The sequence below is a fragment of the Panthera tigris genome, chromosome B3 (assembly GCF_018350195.1).
Source record: "Panthera tigris isolate Pti1 chromosome B3, P.tigris_Pti1_mat1.1, whole genome shotgun sequence".
Lineage (NCBI taxonomy): Eukaryota > Metazoa > Chordata > Mammalia > Carnivora > Felidae > Panthera > Panthera tigris.
The window spans coordinates 132,527,168-132,546,619 of NC_056665.1; the positions used below are offsets into that span (position 1 = coordinate 132,527,168).

A 19,452-nucleotide genomic window follows, 5' to 3' on the forward strand; every position below is an offset into this window, starting at 1 on the left:
GTCCTCATAATTGGTTCAGGGGGGTCCCACCACCTCAGGGAGAAGCCCAGGACTTCTGACCCTCCCGAGGAGAGCAGCTCGCAGCTCAGGCTGGTGATGCGGTGGCTGTGAAGGTTGGAGATACTGCAGTCAGTACAAGGGCATCAGACCAATCACAGTGGACACGGGGGAGGAAGGGCAAGGCTGAAGAATCCTAGAGATCCAGAGCGGAGCCCCAGCCTCGATAAAATTACACCCAAGCCCATCTCACCTCTGCTGGGTTCAGTTGTGCGAACCAACAGATTTCATTTATCACTTAAGGCGATTTGAGTTACAACGGGTTGCACATTTACATGCTAGGAGAAGGCAACAGACCGATTGAAAATTGCATCATAAAGTTCATGTAAGTTCTATCGGGTCCTTTCTTGAAATCCTGTGTTGACTGACAGACTGACAGATGAGCTCTGGGCATCTGAAGGAGGAGATGTCACAGAGAGAAGAAAAAGGCACTTTAGAAAAGGATGACTAGGGTTCTGAACAATTTTTTTTAATGTCACCTTATGCCTAAACCTTGGTTGTTAGGGAACCTGAGTTTTAAATTACAGGATTTTAGACACTGTGTCAGGAGTGATTGGAAAGATATTTTGAAGTGGGGGCCTTGATGGGCACCCCTCAAATTACAAATCACACAACAACAGCATGTCCTGTGCTCCCTTCAGATTTTAATTTTAATCCACGAGTAGGGATGCCTGGGTGGCTCAGTCGGTTGAGCCTCCGACTTCAGCTCAGGTCATGATCTCCCGGTTCGTGAGTTCGAGCTCCGCGTCGGGCTCTGTGCTGACAGCTCAGAGCCTAGAGCTGCTTTGGATTCTGTGTCTCTCTCTGCCCCTCCCCTGCTCACACTCTGTCTCTCTCTCTCTCAAAAATAAATAATAAACCTTAAAAAATTTTTTTTTAAATCCACGAATAGATTTCCCTTCTCTGAAATTCAGTTACGTGTAGAGTCAGGGCCACATGCTCTATGTGTGGGGGTCACTCTTTTGCTTAAAAGCTTGAAGTCAAACCTCAGACCTTTGAGATTCCAAGCCCCAGACATGGCTACAACACTTGGCGACCAGCGCTGGTCTCTCTCTGGGCTCCTGAGCCCACGGGTCCTGCCTCTCCAAGCCTCCCCTGGGGGCTCCTTCCAATTTGGAACATGGATGTTATGCACCCTGTGCATTCTCCCTGAGATGCTCTCCCCACCCTCTTCATGTGGCTGCCCTGACTTGACCCCAAGTCTTTCCTGAAACACCCGCCTCCCACTGGGAAAGCCATGCAACCCCCATGTCCATCAGGGCCCCCACTTACAGGCGGTCATGATAGCCTTTGCTTTATCTAATGTGGCAGGGGGACAGATGTGTGATGGCCTAGTTTTTGTGTGATTATTTACCTAAGGTCTACTCTCCTGAATAGGCTGTACCTAAGTATGAAGGCAGAAACAGGGCTACTTGCTCGTTGCCAGTTGACAGGCCCTGAATATGCTGAATGATCTCACGATCTCTATTTAGTGTGATGCCTCAGTCTCTTTGCTTAGGCCAGTGTCCATGCCTTGCACATAATTCATACCTACAGTCACTTGGTCATTTATGTCCTCAGCCAGTGCTCTGGCCCTCCCCAGCCCACTCTCCAAACCTCATCTCCAGCAATGCAGCTTCTACTGCTGCCTTACTATATTAACACTTGGCCTTTCCTGGAACTATTGAGTTCAGAAGCAGCACAAAGAAAGAAGTGATAAAAAGCAGGACTGGCTTAGGGAAGCTAGCCCCGGCGAGCAAATTCCATGCTGAGCCCTTCTTCCAGGTTACATCCCAACATAATGTCCCTTGCTCTGCCTTAATCTTTTCTTTCACTTTATTTTAGGTCCTGAATAATCTATACTTGTTTAATTTAATAAGCATTTTCCCTTAATAATGCAAAGGCCTTTGGGAGGATTAAGGGGCTATCAGTCATGCACACTTCAGTGTGAATTAGTTTAATCAAAATACATCCCTACTACCATCCAGCTGAGATCAGCTAAAATGAGGAAATTAGGGGGTGGGGAGTGGAGAACAAGCAGCTGGTGATTTTGGAACACCATTGATACAAGGACACTGGAGATCTCTGAGGTATGAGGACAACAAAGAAAGGGTGACCCTAGAGCCCAGAAAGGCAGAGGAGAGACTGTGCCTCCTTTTCCTTCTGTATTTTATTAAAAAAATTTTTTTTAATGTTTGTTTACTTTTTAAAAAAATTTTTTTTAATGTTTTATTTATTTTTGATACAGAGAGAGACAGAGCATGAACAGGGGAGGGGCAGAGAGAGAGGGAGACACAGAATCCGAAGCAGATTTCAGGCTCTGAGCTGTCAGCACAGAGACCAACCTGGGGCTTGAACTCACAAACCATGAGATCATGACCTGAGCCGAAGTCAGACGCTTAACCGACTGAGCCACCCAGGTGCCCCAACGTTTGTTTACTTTTGAGAGAGAGAGAAACAGAGTATGAGGGGGCGAGGGGCAGAGAGAGAGAGGGAGACACAGAATCTGAAGCAGGCTCCAGGCTCTGAGCTGTCAGCACAGAGCCTAATGCGGGGCTTGAACCCACGAACTGCGAGATCACGACCTGAGCCAAAGTTGGACACTCAAGCGACTGAGCCATCCAGGCGCCCCTTTCCTTCTGTATTTTTTTTTTTTTTATCTTTCTGTATTTTAACACTAACAGGACACACAGGCTTGAGGGTATGGGTCAACCACACTAGGAATTAAAGATGCCTGGTGGGCTAGCCTGGGAAATTAAGCACCATTTTATTACACTCTCTGGGTATTACGTTCCAGGTTCCAGATTCAACTTCCCCAAACCTTGGGAACCAACCCATTCTTAGCTGGGGACGATACTTTGTTTCTTCCAAAGGGGAAAACTCTCCGCTATGTCCATGAACAGTGTGCCGTAAGCAACTGTTTAGCTGGTGGATCCACGGCGTGTGATGTGGCCACTGAATTGGAGAACTGGCCCTGAGGAGAAGCCCAGAAGGACTGAAACAAATTTCTTTTTCTTTTTGATCACCGTCCAAGGCCTTCATGTATTTGTAGGATGGGGTGGCCTGCACTTCAAATTATGCATCGTATTTCAACAGTGACCGTGTACGAGATTGTGTGGTCCTCGGGAAGAGCTTATGACGTGAAATATTCTTCCTACAAGGAAAGATATTTTGGTTTTGCATCAAGCCCTACCAAAATGAGGCACGTATAAGTGTATATCAAGAGAAAATCACTCCACAGAATTAGGCCGTGAGCTGTCTTCTGTAAAATGCTCTCCTGAATCTACTGTAACTGGGGGTTCTCCTCCTGGGTTCTCAGGCACCAAGCACTCACCTTCAACAACGTCACCAGCCTGGGGGGCCTCCTGGGGGAGGCTCACTCCTGCTATCTTTCACTGCAGTGCCGTGTTTTAAGTATTCTGTGGGTCAGATTAAAGTCTTTATTTGATATTTTTTCGGTAGCCAAATAAAGACAAATCTGCAAGCCAAGGATACAGACACTTTAAACTCTGCCTTTGATACTCATTTCACTTAAAGTAAATGAGTTCCCTCATAGGGATCAGGAGGAAAGGACCTTCACGCTACTCACAAGAGTATCAGAAACCAAGCACTGTTCAAATGCTGCTTGCTTTCTTATAGAAACAAACTTGGGGACACTTGGTCTCATTCCAGCATGGTGAGGAAATAAAACCATTCTCAGCAAAATAAAAATATCCCTCATGTGCCTGTTCCCTCCCCCGCTCACACTTTAGGAATGTTAAATCCTGCTTATCTCAAAACATTAGCCATCCAGATACTGATGACACTGTTTTGATGAGAAGGAAATGAATTTAATGGCATTCATTAAAAAGAGGGGTGATAGGATCTCAGCAACCCCCAACGTAGCCTCCCCCCTGCCCAGAGGCTACAGAGGTTGGCCCACTTGTCCTTACCACACCACTTCCGATCGCTGTGTCTTACGGCACTCTGATTTCCATCAGAATGGAAAAGTCTGTACACTCACAGGATATTATTAGAATTAGCAAATTAAATGACAAGGCTCTGGCATTGCTAAAGCACAAGTATTACAAGACCTAGTTTGCATTCTGGTGAGGAGAACATGAAAAGTCACCTCGTCTATCCCAAAGCTGTGCTTCGGGGCGCCTGGGCAGCTCAGTGGCTTGAGCGTCCGACTTTGGCTTAGGTCATGATCTCACGGTCTGTCAGTTCGAGCCCCACATTGGGCTCTGTGCTGCCAGCTCAGAGCCTGGAGCCTGCTTCGGGTTCTGTGGCTCCCTCTCTCTCTGCCGCTCCCCTACCCGTGCTCTGTCTCTCACTCTCAAAAAAATAAATCAACATTAAAAGAAATTCTTTTTTAAAAGAGTCAGATGTCAAAGCTCTGCTTCAATATAGAATAGGGGGGATGATAACAGCCACCACAGGTTGATGTACAGAATAAATGAAACAAAGTGCCAACAGCATTTGGTCTATAGTAGGCGATAAAATATTTAGCTAGTATGATGACAAGATCCTAAAGGTGACCTCACAAAGAAATCAGTGTCTTGACCCTCAAGGTCAGCCAGACCAAGGAGTGTGCAGTCCTCACACATGTGGTAAGGGATGAGGTTCCCGGAAGCCTCGTTGTAGACGAAGCTGTCAGCAAGGCGCTGCACTCATTCTCGGAAGACACCGGAGGCACAAAATTCTCCTTAGAGTTTGGCCTCCTGAGCAGGTTCAAAGAACTCTTCTCTGTCCTGACTCTATAGCAGACAGAATTTGGAAGGGAAATAAGACAGGCTTCCCCAATCCCCAAGGACAGAGATGTCGGTAGAGTACACATAATATTTTCCCAATTTCTCAAATGCCTGGGCAATGTCCCCTCAGCACTATAAATATAGAAAGCACTCACAAGCCGTTTTTAGGAAAGATGAAAATGAACTGTATCTAGAATTAGACCTCAAACTAAAATAATTTCTAATTAGTCTTAGCTTAAGCAAATACGCGAGCACTTAATCTGCAACGCAACCGTCCCTCTTTACCCACGGGGGACACGTTCCAAGACCCCAACGGGTGTCTAAATCGGTAGGTAATACCAAACCCTATGCACACTGTTTTTTTCCTACACGTACATACCTATGATAAGGTTTAATTTATAAAGCAGGCACAGTAAGAGATTACAGGCATACCTCGGACATGTTGTGGGTTTGGTTCCAAACCACCGCCATAAAGCCAGTATCACAATAAAGCAAGTGAAATGAACTCTGGTTTCCCGGTACACATAAAAGTTACACGTGCACTCTACTTGTAGTCTGTTAAGGGTGCAATAGCATTATGTCGAAAAAACAACAACAACAACACAAAAAGCCCAATGTCTACACCTTAATTTTAAAATGCCTTACTGCTAAAAATGCTAACCATCAACTGAGCTTTCCGCAAGTTGTAATCACGGATTACAGATCTCTACAGCAGTAATAATGGAAAAGTTTGAAATAGCACGAGAATTACCAAAACAAAGTGAGCAAATGGCGTTGGAAAAATGGCGCCAATAGACATGCTTGATCCAGGGTTGCCACAAACCTTCAATTTATTAAAAAAAAAAAAAAAAAAGCAATACCTGCAAAGTGCAATAAAGCAAGGTGCGATAAAATGGGGTATGTCAGTAGCAACAATAACTAATAATATAGAAAATTAAAACGTTGTAATGAAAGTTAGGTGAATGTGGTCTCTCTCTCAAAATACCTTATTGTGCTGTAATGGATCTTCTTGTGGTGATGTGAGAGGACAAAATGCGTATGTGAGGAGGGGAGGGGGGTGAAGGACACAGGCGCCGAGATGTAGTGAGGCTGCTACTGACCTTCTGAAGACACATCAGGAGGACCATCTGCCTCTGGACTGCGGGGGAGTGTTGGTAACTAAGACCGCAGACAGTGAATACGCGGATGAGGGGGGTCACTGTAATCTCAGGACCTATTATCCAAAAAGGTAAAAAAACATTGAACCTCTCCAGAATTTCTCCCACTACGGTATGTAGATACACCCTTTTCCTGTTGGATGCTGTAGGGATCTTATGGGAAGACATTAACCTCCACCCTACAAATATCCACACAGAAATCTACCAGCTGTTACGTAATCCATAGAAATCCAGTAATTCTAATTACAAACTCAGCGTATTGCCAAAATGTACCATGTAATTCTTGGAACAAAGAGTAAATATATGTGACAAATAACTGCCTTATGAAGCATGATAATAAAACCCAAACGTGCAAACTCATCCCCAACTTAACTAGAAAATGACCAACGTTGCTGTAGCTACCTGTGAGGTCCTTCCTGATCTCAGCCCTGTGCCTCACCTTCCGAAGAAACTGCTCTCCTGAATTTTGAATGCATCATTCCCTTGCTTTTCAAAATAACTATTTTCCAAATAGGGACCTCTAAATATATGTTAATTAGTTGGCTAAACAATGCAAAAACTTTGAGACCTTATCTCCCAATGGATCTACATTTGCACCATAGAACGCAGGAGAAGCCGAGCCATAATATGGCTTGGCTGTTGCCATTCTTCCTTAACAGGCATTATGTGCCCTGCTCCTTATCTCCCAAGAGAAAGAGCCAAAGTTCTAAGGCCACTTACTCTTGGCCTCTGCCTAGAGTACTCACAAATTTCCCTTCATTCTCACTTAGTCTATGTAGGTGTTGTCTGAAAAAGGAGTAGAACTTTCCGCCCACCCAATACGAATCTTTGCATCAGTCATTACTACCGAGCAGACTCAAGGCGGCCCACCATAGTGGTGAGACGTCCTCTTGCCCAGAAGAGAGTCAGCAGCAACCCAGACACTGTCTCCATAACTGTACTGCCACCGCCTCCCCAGTCCTCTTCGTTAACAAGTTACAAAGCAGAGGATCATTATTGCCTGGTTGCCCGTCTAATTTGGTCAACACATTGCTACTAACTCCCATGGACTTTCTTCAACTCCCATTAGAGACCATCATTTCCTCCTCCTTCTTCCAGAAAGCCACGTCACAGTCAGCATCCCAAACTGTTAAACTGTTGATCAAACTGTTAAAAATTGTGAAGGGCCTGGGAATTCAGCCCCCTGCAAGCTAGCAAGGTAGCCTTGCCACAGATTCATGGATGCTGGCAGTGGACCCATGATTACTGGCTCACAGACAAAGGACTCCATTACCTATGGCACCAAGCAGCACGGGGGTCAGCACATTTGTGTCGGTTCCCTTTACCCCGAGTCCTATGGGATGATGCAGATGGGCCCAGATGGGTGCCTACACATATGGAGGGCTGCATTACGGAAGGGGAAGCCTGAGTTGAGGGAGCCCGTTTCTTTTTAAATGGTTGATAAGCATGCCTACCTTTTGTTCTGGAGGAAGACCCTGACTCTATCTTCTAAGCCTGTTCGCTATCCAAACACCTTTGAAAAGATATTCTGGAAAAAGGAAAGTCAGTGCCTCACTCGCAAGATGTTTCTTTCTTTTTTTTTTTTTTTTAACGTTTATTTATTTTTGAGACAGAGAGAGACAGAGCATGAACGGGGGAGGGTCAGAGAGAGAGGGAGACACAGAATCTGAAACAGGCTCCAGGCTCTGAGCTGTCAGCACAGAGCCTGATGCGGGGCTCGAACTCACGGACCGCGAGATCATGACCTGAGCCGAAGTCGGACACCCGACCGACTGAACCACCCAGGCGCCCCACTCGCAAGATGTTTCAAAACAAGAGAGGTCCACTGAGAATAGTCTCTCATTATCTGTTATGCTTTAAAATTGTTCTTTAAGAGTTTTATTATATGATGGTTTTAAATTCTATCTTGAGCCCAGAAATGGCAGTCCTGTTCATAAAGCCTCTTGGAGGAATGTGTGTCTGTGTGCAGTGAAGGGTCCCCCCCCAAAAGGGGTGTGTTTATTAGAGTTGACAAATACGAGGTTTATAGGTTCAGGCATTCAGAAGTGTGGAAGGAATCATTCTGTTTTTTCCTCTATTAGGCCAGAATAATGATTTTTCTCTGTAATATTAGCTTGGAGTTTAATCAAGAGTTCTAAAAGACATAAAGCTCTGTTGTAAGACGGAACCATAAAAATAGCGGAAGCTCTAGGAGTGGCTGCATGGCCAGCGGGCCTCCTTGATTGGATGGAAGCTCACCATTGCAGTGAAGCCACTACCGTGCATTATCCTACAATTTGCACTTTTTCCTCCCAAATCTGCCAGTTTTCCCATGTTACTAATGTACTGACCTCTTCTTTACATTACCCTGTAATTTATACCTTTTCTTTAAGTCCATCATATTCCTTGCATTACTAACGGACTGACCTCCCCTTTATGTTATCCTGCAATGTCCACCTGTTCCCCCTGACTCCATCAGATTTTTCACGTCACTCCTAATGTACTGACATCTCCCAATGTGTACTGCATTTCTTGCAATTTGTGCTCATACTTTCAGAAAAGCTGGGGGAACGCTGCATTGTTACTGAGTGTCTAGAGCTAAAGGACAGAGGCTGCTGAGAGGGAGTGCGCTGAACTTCACCACAACCCTTTGGATGGCACTCCAGATTTAGGAAGGCGTCAGGAAGTCATTAAGTACGATGAGGGTCCTGAGCTGATGGCTAAGTACATGATGAAAAGGAAGCCGAAAGTTTCCTAATCTGTCCTTTAGGAAAGCTCCGGGGGCTCTGCAGAATGAGAAAAGTCTATAACGACTAGCTTAATTTACATTTAACATATTCTTTTTTTATTACATTCATATGAAAGAGATGCTTTTTCATATATTAACATTTTCCTTCAGCTTGTACTATTGGCTATTTGACGTATCTCCTCCAGGTTACTCTATGGCACCACTTCCTACAGAATGTGCTACCTGCATGGAGTCTTAAAGGAGTTGGAGGGGTGCCTGGGTGGCTCAGTCGGTTAAGCATCCAACTTTGGCTCACGTCGTGATCTCGTGGTTCGTGGGTTTGAGCCCCGTGTTGGGCTCTGTGCTGACAGCTCAGAGCCTGAAGCCTGCTTTGGAATCTGTGTCTCCCTCTCTCTCTGCCCCTCCCCTGCTCATGCTCTGTCTCTCAAGAATAAACATTTAAAAAAGAAAATAAAAAAAAAAAATGAGTTGGAGATGGCCAGAGGGAGGTAATTAAGAATATTCCAGATACAGAGTGCTACATGTGCAAAGGCAGAGGTGCAGGTCTAAAACCTTTAGAGAACTTTAAATATTTCAGAGTGGTTGGAGTACTATATGAATAGGACAGTGGCTGAACCAGATCATGGAAGAATGCCCTTTGAAGGAATCTAGAGGTTATACTCTATGTAACTGGGAGCCATTAAAGAGTTTGAAGCAAAGAGACTCATGTGCTCACATCTGAAATCAGAATAATCTTTCTGATGGTGGTATGGAGGATATTTTAGAAGGGAAAGGATACTGGAAGTAGGGAAACTAATTAAGAGAGCACATATTAGCTTGTAAGGACATGATGAGGGCATGTGCTATGGGCTGAATTGTGTCCCCTAAAATTCATGTTGAAGTCCTCAATGTCAGTACCTCGGAACGTGACTCTGTTTGGAGATAGGATCTTTAAAGGGTTAATTAGTTTAAAGTGAGGTCATTAGGGTGGCTCTAATCCATTATGACTGGTATCCCGAGAAGAGGAAAATAGGACACAGACACACAAAGAGAAGATGAGAAGACACACAGAGAAGACAGCTATTTGCAAGCCAAACACACAGGCCTCAGAAAAAAACCAACCCCGCTGATATCTTCATCTCAGACTTCCAGCCTCCAGAATGGTAAGAAGATAAATTTCGGTTGCTTACGCCACCCAGTCTGTGGCATTTGTTCCAGCAAGCGAGCACAGCATGGATCAAGGATGGTGAGGAGGAAAATAATCTGAGACAGACCTGGGTGGTAGAATAGACCAAGTCTGATGACCAGTTGGTTTTAAGTGGTCAAGGGAGGAAATTGATTTAGAGGACTCTGGAGTGGGTAACTGGATAGATGGTGATATTGTGAACCAAGAAGAGTAATACAAGAAAAGATCAGCAGGTCTGAAGGGGAGGACGACAGAAAGCACTTCGAACATGTGGAGTTTGAGGGGTCGATGGAGACATCCAGAAAGAGAGATGTTTAGCAGTAGAGAAAGCTATAGGGCTGGAATTCAGAAAACAGGACTGTGATAAAGACATGGAGCTGGCGGGGGGGGGTCTTCCACATGGAAGGGAAGACTGTGAATGAAATCTCCCAGAGGAAGGAGATTGGTAAAGGGGAAACAATTGGAAGGGTCATACAGGCAGACCCAAAGGTCCCATACAGCCACCAAAGGATACAGTAGGACCAAGTGCAGGAATGAGCACTGTCACGTACCGGTGGAAAAGGATGTTCCAGGGAGGGCGTGGTCACCAGGGTGAAGGCTGAAAAGAGGTCAGAGATTAGAGAGTATTCCCTGAATTTGGTAATTAGGAGATTACTGGTGAACTCCGCAAAGTCATTCAGCAGAGCTCTCAGAGGTGGAAGCCACGCTGTACTGAGTTGAGCAATGAAGAGACTGGGGAAATGAACACAGCAAGCACAGATCACCCTTGGCTGAGTTGGAGCTGGAGGTAATGCCGGCTCCAGAGGGGGTCCTATTATTACCAGTAGCAGTGGTGCTGGTGCTGCAGAAAGGGAGGGAGTGGAGCCACTGAGCAAATGGGGGCTGCAGAGGTCATACACGAAGGTCAGAGGGTGCTGGGCCTCTCTGACATGTTATCTCTCCAAGACTTCCGATGTCATCCTTACAATGAGTTGCTCCTGCTCCTGTTTGGGGTGGCTGATTTGAATGAGAGCAAATTCCTTTTCAAAGAGTGTTTATGGGTGGAGGTAGTAGCCCGCTGGTGGATCATTCCACACAGGCTACTCTGCAGGGTGAGGGAGATCACAGCCATCCGATGTTGTGAAGGGGTAAGCTGGGTCAGAGGAAAAGAAGAGAGGGACGGTAAATCACAAAGGAGGTGGAGAGGAACTTTATCCCCCAGCGGTGTCGCCCCTCATGGCCAAAACTGGGTGAATTCTAGTTGCTCTCTGTGCGTTTACTCTCCCACCACGCTGCAAATTCCTTGTCTGCAGTGACCTGCCATTGTTGTAGCCTCTGTCACCCGCACAACGCCAGGCATTTAGAGGGACCGTGACCCACCCGGAATGGAAGTTCTACCACGGCTGTGTAGAGATCGGGGCCCTGGGTCTTCATCCCCTGATACCCAGGTTCTGCTCGCAAGGAAAGAAAGAGCCCGGTGAGCATCCACAGTGCACGTCTACACCCTCTAACGAGGCTGAGCTAGGTCAGGAAAGGCTGTGTGACTGAAGGGTCAGAGACCAGCTCTCCAGGGAGGTGACCAAAACTCTCTTTGAGCGAAGTCAAAGTTACATCCGGGGAAATAAGGTAACGAGGCCAAGAAGAGGGTTTTAAAGGGCAGAGTAAAGTAAACTGGGTGGAGATAGGATTTAATACACAAAATCTGAAAACAATTCAGAACCAGGTGGCTATGAAATGTTTGTTTGGGCTTAAGGTGCATATTATCTGATTCCTTTGCTTCTCAGGACACCTTTCCCACGATTTAAAAATCTCTCAAATTGTGATGCACTTTACAATCATTGGTATCTTAGCATTGTGTCATGATTTAATGGGCAGAATTTCTTCTTTCATTAGGGGTACATAATATGATGGTGCCCGAGAATCAATGTGTCTCAGACTTAATGATACGGTATTTTACTCTATGAAAGGGTATAGCAGTTGTTTTGATCTGCTGCTGTAATTAGAAGTACTCAGCTTCAGCAATGGGTAAATTTTGAGTACTAGCTGAAAAACAGAGTGTCTCAAAAGGCACCCCTTCATGTATTAAGACATTGAGGAACTGTTTTGAGAGCCAACTGTGCACTTTAATTTACCACTCTCCAAACAGTGAGCAGTAAGGACTCTAATTGGCAGAAAGGGCTGTTATGCTATACCATGAGTGATGACATTCAGGTCCCAAAACTCAATAATAAAAAGAGCCTGATTATTGCCATTTTTTTTGTGCAATCGTTTGTATGTCTGTAATTAAGTCTGTGCCTTCTCTCCAACACTGTGGAATGCTGATCACTTCCTTCATGGGTGGGGAAGAAAAAGCCTGGAGAGTCTGCTCTTTCAAAAGTCAGAAGACACATTTTAGCTTGCAGTTGGGACAGACTAGAAGATAGCTCTGAAGAATACTTTGAGACAGTATCTTCCACCAGATGAACCCTGTGGTAACTGTGGTCTTTGAGTTTGTATTGCTTTCAGTGTTTACAGGTCAAATCTAAATTTATATATTGGAAATGTGTTCTATTTTCCCTACCGAATATGGGATGAATTGATTTATTTGCTTATTTTTAAATGCGTCTACTGGCCTTTAGAAGCTATTATTTACATAAAGGTACTTTTGAACTTTACAAACATGTTGGAGGCTACCTACTGTCCAAATATTTTAAATAAGGTATTAGATATGTACAAAGCAACATCCGTATCTGAAATAATAAAATGAAAGACAGGAATCATTGCCAAATGCCTTCCTAAATAATATTTTTGAAATAATCATTTTCACAGATCAGCTTTTGTCATACTAAATTAAGATATACTTTCTTAAAATATTAAACCATATGAATATCTAAATGTATTTTCAATGTTTTATAGAAAGAATATGGAGTATATTTTTGGTGGCAATCAATACATCTATATTGGGCAGTTATTTTAATGGTTATTACCATTCAGTGTCTAACTTTATTTTTTTTAGCTGACCCAAGAGACAATTAACAAATGTGAGTATTTATCTTAACCTTTTTTGAGGTCTGAATTCACTTTTCATCTTGGCTTTTCTCATTTTCATCTTGTACCTGATTACTTCACAAGGCGTATGCCTCTTTTCTTTCCTTAATTGCTTTTTGTACTTCCTTCTTCATTCTGTTTTTCAATTGCTTGTTGCTAAGCGATGTGCACAACAGTAGGATATACATTCATTACCTTTGAACATGGCCCACTTGGTATTATTTTCCTCTACTCCTTTACCTCATTTGAATTGACCTCAACTGCACTTTCTGCTTTCTTTTGACCTTTCTTTTTGCCAAAACACCCATCTTCCTGTCCTTTGATCATGACTCAGGGGCTAGTGTATTCAATACTTACCCCCATTTTGTCTATGCTCTATTGTTTTTGTTAAGCTCTGGTGGCCAGACTCATTTCACAGGACTATTTCTCTTTGTTAGTCTCTCCTTTTTGTCTTACTACTTTCATTTGTATTTAAAGACATTAGAAAGACACCTCTTCTTTGATGAAATTTAGGTCATTTCTTATTATTTTCCTTTGATCACTTCTGTTGTTTCGGATGTCGGTTCGTCTCAGTACCCCGGCACCTGTTACTCTCTTATAATATCAATTATGGTATAATCTGATAAAACCACATCACTTACTCAACGTAAATTTGTTCAATTTTGCAATGACCTATAATGTATTTAATTTATTTAGCCACGGTAAACTGCCAAAAAGAAAAGCTCCCCCGCCCAAACCAAGCAACCAAAAAAAACCCGAACACCTCAATTAGTTACAAACATGTACCATAATTTTCTTTTTACGTACATGTCTGAATAAATATTTTTGAAGAATGCAGAGTATGCGTCACCTTTACCAAATGAGGCTAACTTATACTGGTGGCCTCATACGGACTCTTGTTCCTATTATTATTGTTAGAGACCATTATTTCTTTAAAAATATTTTTTAATGTTATTTATTTTTGAGAGAGAGAGAGAGAGAGAGAGAGGGAACGCGCACACAAGCGGGGGAGGGGCAGAGAGAGAGAGAGAGAGAGAGACACACACACACAGAATCTGAAGCAGGTTCCAGGCTCTGAGCTGTCAGCACAGAGCCCGACGCGGGGCTCGAACTCACGAACCATGAGATCACGACCTGAACCGAAGTCAGATACTCAACTGAGTGAGCCACCCAGGCGCCCCAACAATTTCTTTTCTTTTCTTTCTTTCTTTCTTTCTTTATTTATTTATTAGCATTTTTTTAATGTTTATTTATTTCTGAGACAAAGACAGAGCATGAGTGGGGAGGGGCAGAGAGGGAGGGAGACACAGAATCTGAAACAGGCTCCAGGCTCAGAGCTGTCAGCACAGAGCCCAACGTGGGCTCGAACTCATGAACCATGAGATCACGACCTGAACCGAAGTCAGATACTCAACTGAGTGAGCTACCCAGGCGCCCCAACAATAATTTCTTTTCTTTCTTTTCTTTTCTTTTCTTTTCTTTTCTATTTATTTATTTTTTAGTATTTTTTTAATGTTTATTTATTTCTGAGACAAAGACGGAGCATGAGTGGGGAGGGGCAGAGAGGGAGGGAGATACAGAATCTGAAACAGGCTCCAGGCTCAGAGCTGTCAGCACAGAGCCCGACGCAGGGCCTCGAACTCACAGACTGTGAGATCATGACCTGAGCCAAAGTCGGTTGCTCAACCGACTGAGTCACGCAGGTGCCCCTGACAGTGATTTCTAAGAAGGATGTGGATGGGTTTATGATTCAGGGTTCCCTAATATTCAGCTTGACTCAATCTGGCCATAACCTTATAAGGCCTTGCTATTCTAATTCTAAAATATTTTTTTCCAATGTTTGTTTACTTTTGAAAGAGAGAGGGTGCAAGCTGGAGAGGAGCAGAGAAAGGGAAGCAGAGACTCTGAAGCAGGCTCCAGGCTCTGAGCTGTCAGAGCCCGACGTGAGGCTTGAACTCATCAACTGTGAGATCATGACCTGAGCCGAAGTCCGACGCTTAACTGACTGAGCCACCCAGGCGACCCTTGCTGTTCTAATTCTAAAAAGAGACAAGTGATACTTCTTTTCCTATTATGACACGGGGATGTCACAGAGTTACAGAAGAGCTTTAAACAAGATTCAATATATATAAACTCCCTGGAACAAACTTGTTCTATCAGAAATGTCAGACTGTGTATGGGTATACAGGTTACTACTGGTCTATTCTGTTTCACATCTGGCCTATTAATAATTATTTTTATTTCTGTTTATTCTAAATTTTGCAAGTATATCTTTCTTAATATTTATTGTAGGACTCCTTTCTCTTGAATACTGGATTGCATAACCAAGTGAAAGAACTCAAATTATTAACCGACCTCATAATCAAAGGATCTCATATTTCAAATTGATCCTAAACTGAGAATTTACTTCCACTTTTTTCTTTTGAAGGTGGTTTATAAGTTGAAAAATGATAATAAAAACTAAATAATAAAATGGAAAAAATGTTAACTACTTAAAAGGAAACAAATGATAGAAACATGCCAGCTATAACTATCTATAAACTCTATGGCTTACTGAGAGGCAGTTAGTGTAGTTATTAAGAGAACAGGCTTGGGGATTAGTCAGCTTGGTTATCTTCGCTATTTCACTAAAATGAAACAAGTATTACTTATGAGGCAATAGAACACAGTAGTTAAGAATGTAAGCTTGAAAATTTACACAATGAGTTAAGAACAGTCAAGACAATTCCAAAGAAATTACGAAGCTCTAAAAGTTATGCTACCAGATTATCAAGACTTATTAAAAAGGTATATAATTAGGAGTGTGCGCTATTGGCAAGAGGACAAACAGACCAGTGTAAAATAACAAAGACCTGGGAAGGGCTAATGTTACAGTCTCTAAAGTCCAAAGGCTGTCTAGAAGCAGAAACCTTTCTTGGAGGACCTGAGTCTTTTTTCTTATGTTCCTCAAGTGATTAGATAAGGCCCACTCACATTATAAAGGGTAATCTGCTTTACTCAAAGTCTAATGATTTAAACGTTTTTTTTATTTTTTAATTTTATTTTTTTATTTTGAGAGAGAGAGAGAGAAAGAGCACATGAGCAGGAGAAAGGGGCAGAGGAAGAGGGAGAGGGAGAATCTTAAGCAGGCCCCACGCTCAATGTGGAGCCTGACATAGGGCTCAATCCCAAGACCCTGGGATCATGACCTGAGCCAAAATCAAGAGTCAGATGCTAAGTCAAAAGAGCCACCCAGGTGACCCTGTAAAGATTTAAATGGTAATCACATCTTACAAATATCTTTGCAGCAATATCTGGACTGCTGTTTGATCAAAAACTGGGAAGTATGGCCTAGCCAAGTTCAAACCATCACTCTTGGCATTAGGCAAAGATTTCTAAAATCTAAAACCGAAAAAAAAAAAAAAATCATGAATCAGTTGAAAATTGATAACTTGGACTTCAAAATAAAAGACTTCTGTCTTTTAGGGATACCCGGGTGGCTTCAGGGACACAAAAATAAAAGTCATAGACTGAGCCTGTATCTGGCATATGTTAAAATCTCTAACAATTTAGTACTTAAAATTTTCTTTTAAATATGGGCAAAAGATTTGAACATCTACTTCATTACAAGAGATATGGATGGCCAACAAAAACAAGAAAAATTGTTTAAGTCATGAGGGAAGTGTAAATTAAGAGTACACAGAGATACCACTATACCTCTATTAGAAATGGCTAAAAAACAAAACAAAATAAAAAATTAACAATTCCAAGTGCCAGCAACAATGAACAACTGGCAATCTTATATCTCGCTAGTAAGAATACAAAATGCTTTGCCAGTCTCTTATAAAATTAAAACATAAACCTATCACGTGACTCAGAAACGGCCTTAGTTAACCCCAAAGAAACGAAGACAACCATCCAAACAAAAACTGGAACGCAAATGTTCATAGCAGCATTTTTCATAAATGCCCCAAACTGGAAACGACCCAGTGTCAAACTGTAGTAGAATTCATACAATAGCACGTGACTCAGCAATTACGGGGAACTAACCACTGACACATGCGACGACAGGGGTGAAGTTCAAACGCATTATGTGAAGTGAGAGAAACCGATACAAGAGAGGACTGTGCGACTCCATTTATGTGACAGTCTGGAAAAGGCAATAACACAAGGATGGAAATAAGATTGGTGGTGCCAGAGTTTGGGAGGAGAGGTAGGGAACTCAAAGGAATAGAAAAATTTCATATGCCGATTGTGGGGCTGGTTACACAGCTATATATATATTTGTCAAAACTCATATGACTGTACACCTATTAATATAATTCTGTGATATGTAAATTATACCTTAAGAAGGCTCATTTTTAAAAATTAGAAGTGAAAGAGAACTAAAGCAATGAAAAAAATTTACATTAGGGTAAAATTTAGTGGGAGAAAAAAATAGAAACAGGAGTTCAAAAAGAAGAACCTAAATCTTCACATTGTTAAAGAAGAATCTGTTCACATCATTTTAAATGTTTGTTCACACATTTTTGAGGGAAAAGTGATGAGTTTCAAATCACAATGATACTTAGATTCCACTGGATACACTTAAGGGTGATACAACAGTTTTATTTTGAAATGTCAGTATTTACAATACATTGGAAGTTATATGCTTGGCAAACATTTAAAAAGTTTTGGCTGTCGATCTTAAAAATGAACAAGGAAGTACACTGTTTTTAAGAATTCGTTTAGAGAAATACAAAGACCACCACCCTAGGCCACGCCAGAGATGGTTTACAGGTGTGACAACATATTGAGCCCCAAAGCCTCTTCTTGGGCAGGCAGGCAGTCTGCCTTCAGTCAAAAGCAACTTGTCTACATAAACGTGTTTTATAAATACTCTTATTGTCTATGAGGGCAACAAGGTGAAAAAGATTGTAAAGCACGGCCCTTGAGAAATTCTTCCACATGTGAGTAAGTGGAAAGGTAAAGAACGCTAAACTGTGGCATTTAGTTGAAATAGCGAATCACTAAAAACAGTATCAGTGTCCATCCATAGGAAAGTGTATAAATAAAATGTAGAATTATCTTTCAGGGAGGTTTTATATAGCAATGAAAATGCATGAACTCCAAGGGCTACATGTATTATTGACGAATCTCAAAAACTTAATGTTGGGTGAAAAAATCAAGATCTTGGCTATGAACAATACAATACCATGTATATAACACTGGAAAACATGCAAAACAAGATAACACATTGTTTACGGATAAATATCTATGCAGTTGTATTAAACATGTACAAGACTGATAAATACCAAAATATAGAGTATCACAGTTCACTCTAGAGAGAAAGGGTAAAGAATCAGGGATGGATGCATAGGGATTTTCAACTCTACATGTACAATTTTATTTCTTTTAAAAATCTGAAGTAAACATGGCAAATGTTAAGACTGGATAAAGCTAGGTGGCTGACGCACAAGAGTTACATTGCATTACTATCTATACCTTTCTGTGTTTAATATATTTATAATGAGCACACACAAAAAATGAAAGCATGCACTTGGTATCTTGAAATTTGGTAGGAGTCCCAGTTTAAAATAGATTTGATAATTTATGACAAATACACAATCCTCAGAGCCCAAAGCATCAGAAAACTTAACCAAGCCTACAAATGAAATAGAACCATTATATATTTTTTCATCAGTTGCTTATTGGAACCCAAATCCAACGTCAGTCTGGATACCCTTTCTGAGTTCTAAGAAACCCAAAGAAAATCTTACATGTTTGAATGATAAAGATCATATATCATATCTAACATAAATAACTTATTTTTGTTGTTGTTTTTAAACCATTTTATTTAATTTCTTTTTTAAATTTACATCCAAGTTAGTTACTATATAGTGCAACAATGATTTTAGAAGTAGATTTCTTAATGCCCCTTACCCATTTAGCCCATCCCCCTTCCCACAATCCCTCCAGTAATCCTCTGTTTGTTCTCCATATTTATGAGTCTCTTATGCTTTGTCCCCCTCCCTGTTTTTATATTATTTTTGCTTCCCTTCCCTTTTGTTCATGTTTTGTCTCTTAAAGTCCTCATATGAGTGAAGTCATATGATTTTTGTCTTTCTCTCACTAATTTCACTTAGCATAATACCCTCCAGTTCTATTCATGTAGTTGCAAATGGCAAGATTTCATTCTTTTTGTGTATATATATATATATATATATATATATATATATATACACATACCACATCTTCTTTGTCCATTCATCCATTGATGGACATCCATCGATGGCTCTTTCCATACTTTGGCTATTGTTGATAGTGCTGCTATAAACATTGGGGTGCATGTGCCCCACCATACCTGTATCCCTTGGATAAATACCTAGTAGTACAATTGCGGGGTTGCAGGGTAGTTCTATTTTTAGTTTTTTGAGGAAACTCCATACTGTTTTCCAGAGTGGCTACACCAGTTTGCATTCCCACCAGCAATGCAAAAGAGATCCTCTCCGCATCCTCACCAATATCTGTTGTTGCCTGAGTTGTTAAGGTTAGCCATTCTGATAGGTGTGAGGTGGTATCTCATTGTGGTTTTGATTTGTATTTCCCTGATGATGAGTGATATTAAGCATTTTTTCATGTGTCGGTTGGCCATCTGGATGTTTTCTT

At 42.0% G+C, this 19,452-nt stretch overlaps 1 protein-coding gene across 15 annotated transcripts in view; it reads right to left on the reverse strand.

Moving 5' to 3' along the window:
* The window catches only part of EFCAB11 (EF-hand calcium binding domain 11), a 159,864-nt gene that overhangs the window by 70,872 nt on the left and 69,540 nt on the right, over positions 1-19,452 (reverse strand). For 5 of the 15 annotated variants that reach the window (XM_042990344.1, XM_042990345.1, XM_042990346.1 and 2 more), the window contains one exon: positions 10,371-10,417. The exons of 7 other annotated variants lie outside the window; for them this stretch is intronic. In XM_042990344.1, coding sequence (XP_042846278.1) covers positions 10,371-10,417 — 47 coding nt within the window. Of the gene's footprint in view, positions 1-2,823; positions 3,191-7,392; positions 7,455-10,370; positions 10,418-10,459; positions 10,952-19,452 lie in introns of those variants that run through there. 3 more of the 15 variants (XM_042990341.1, XM_042990347.1, XM_042990350.1) reach the window with 3 other exon arrangements.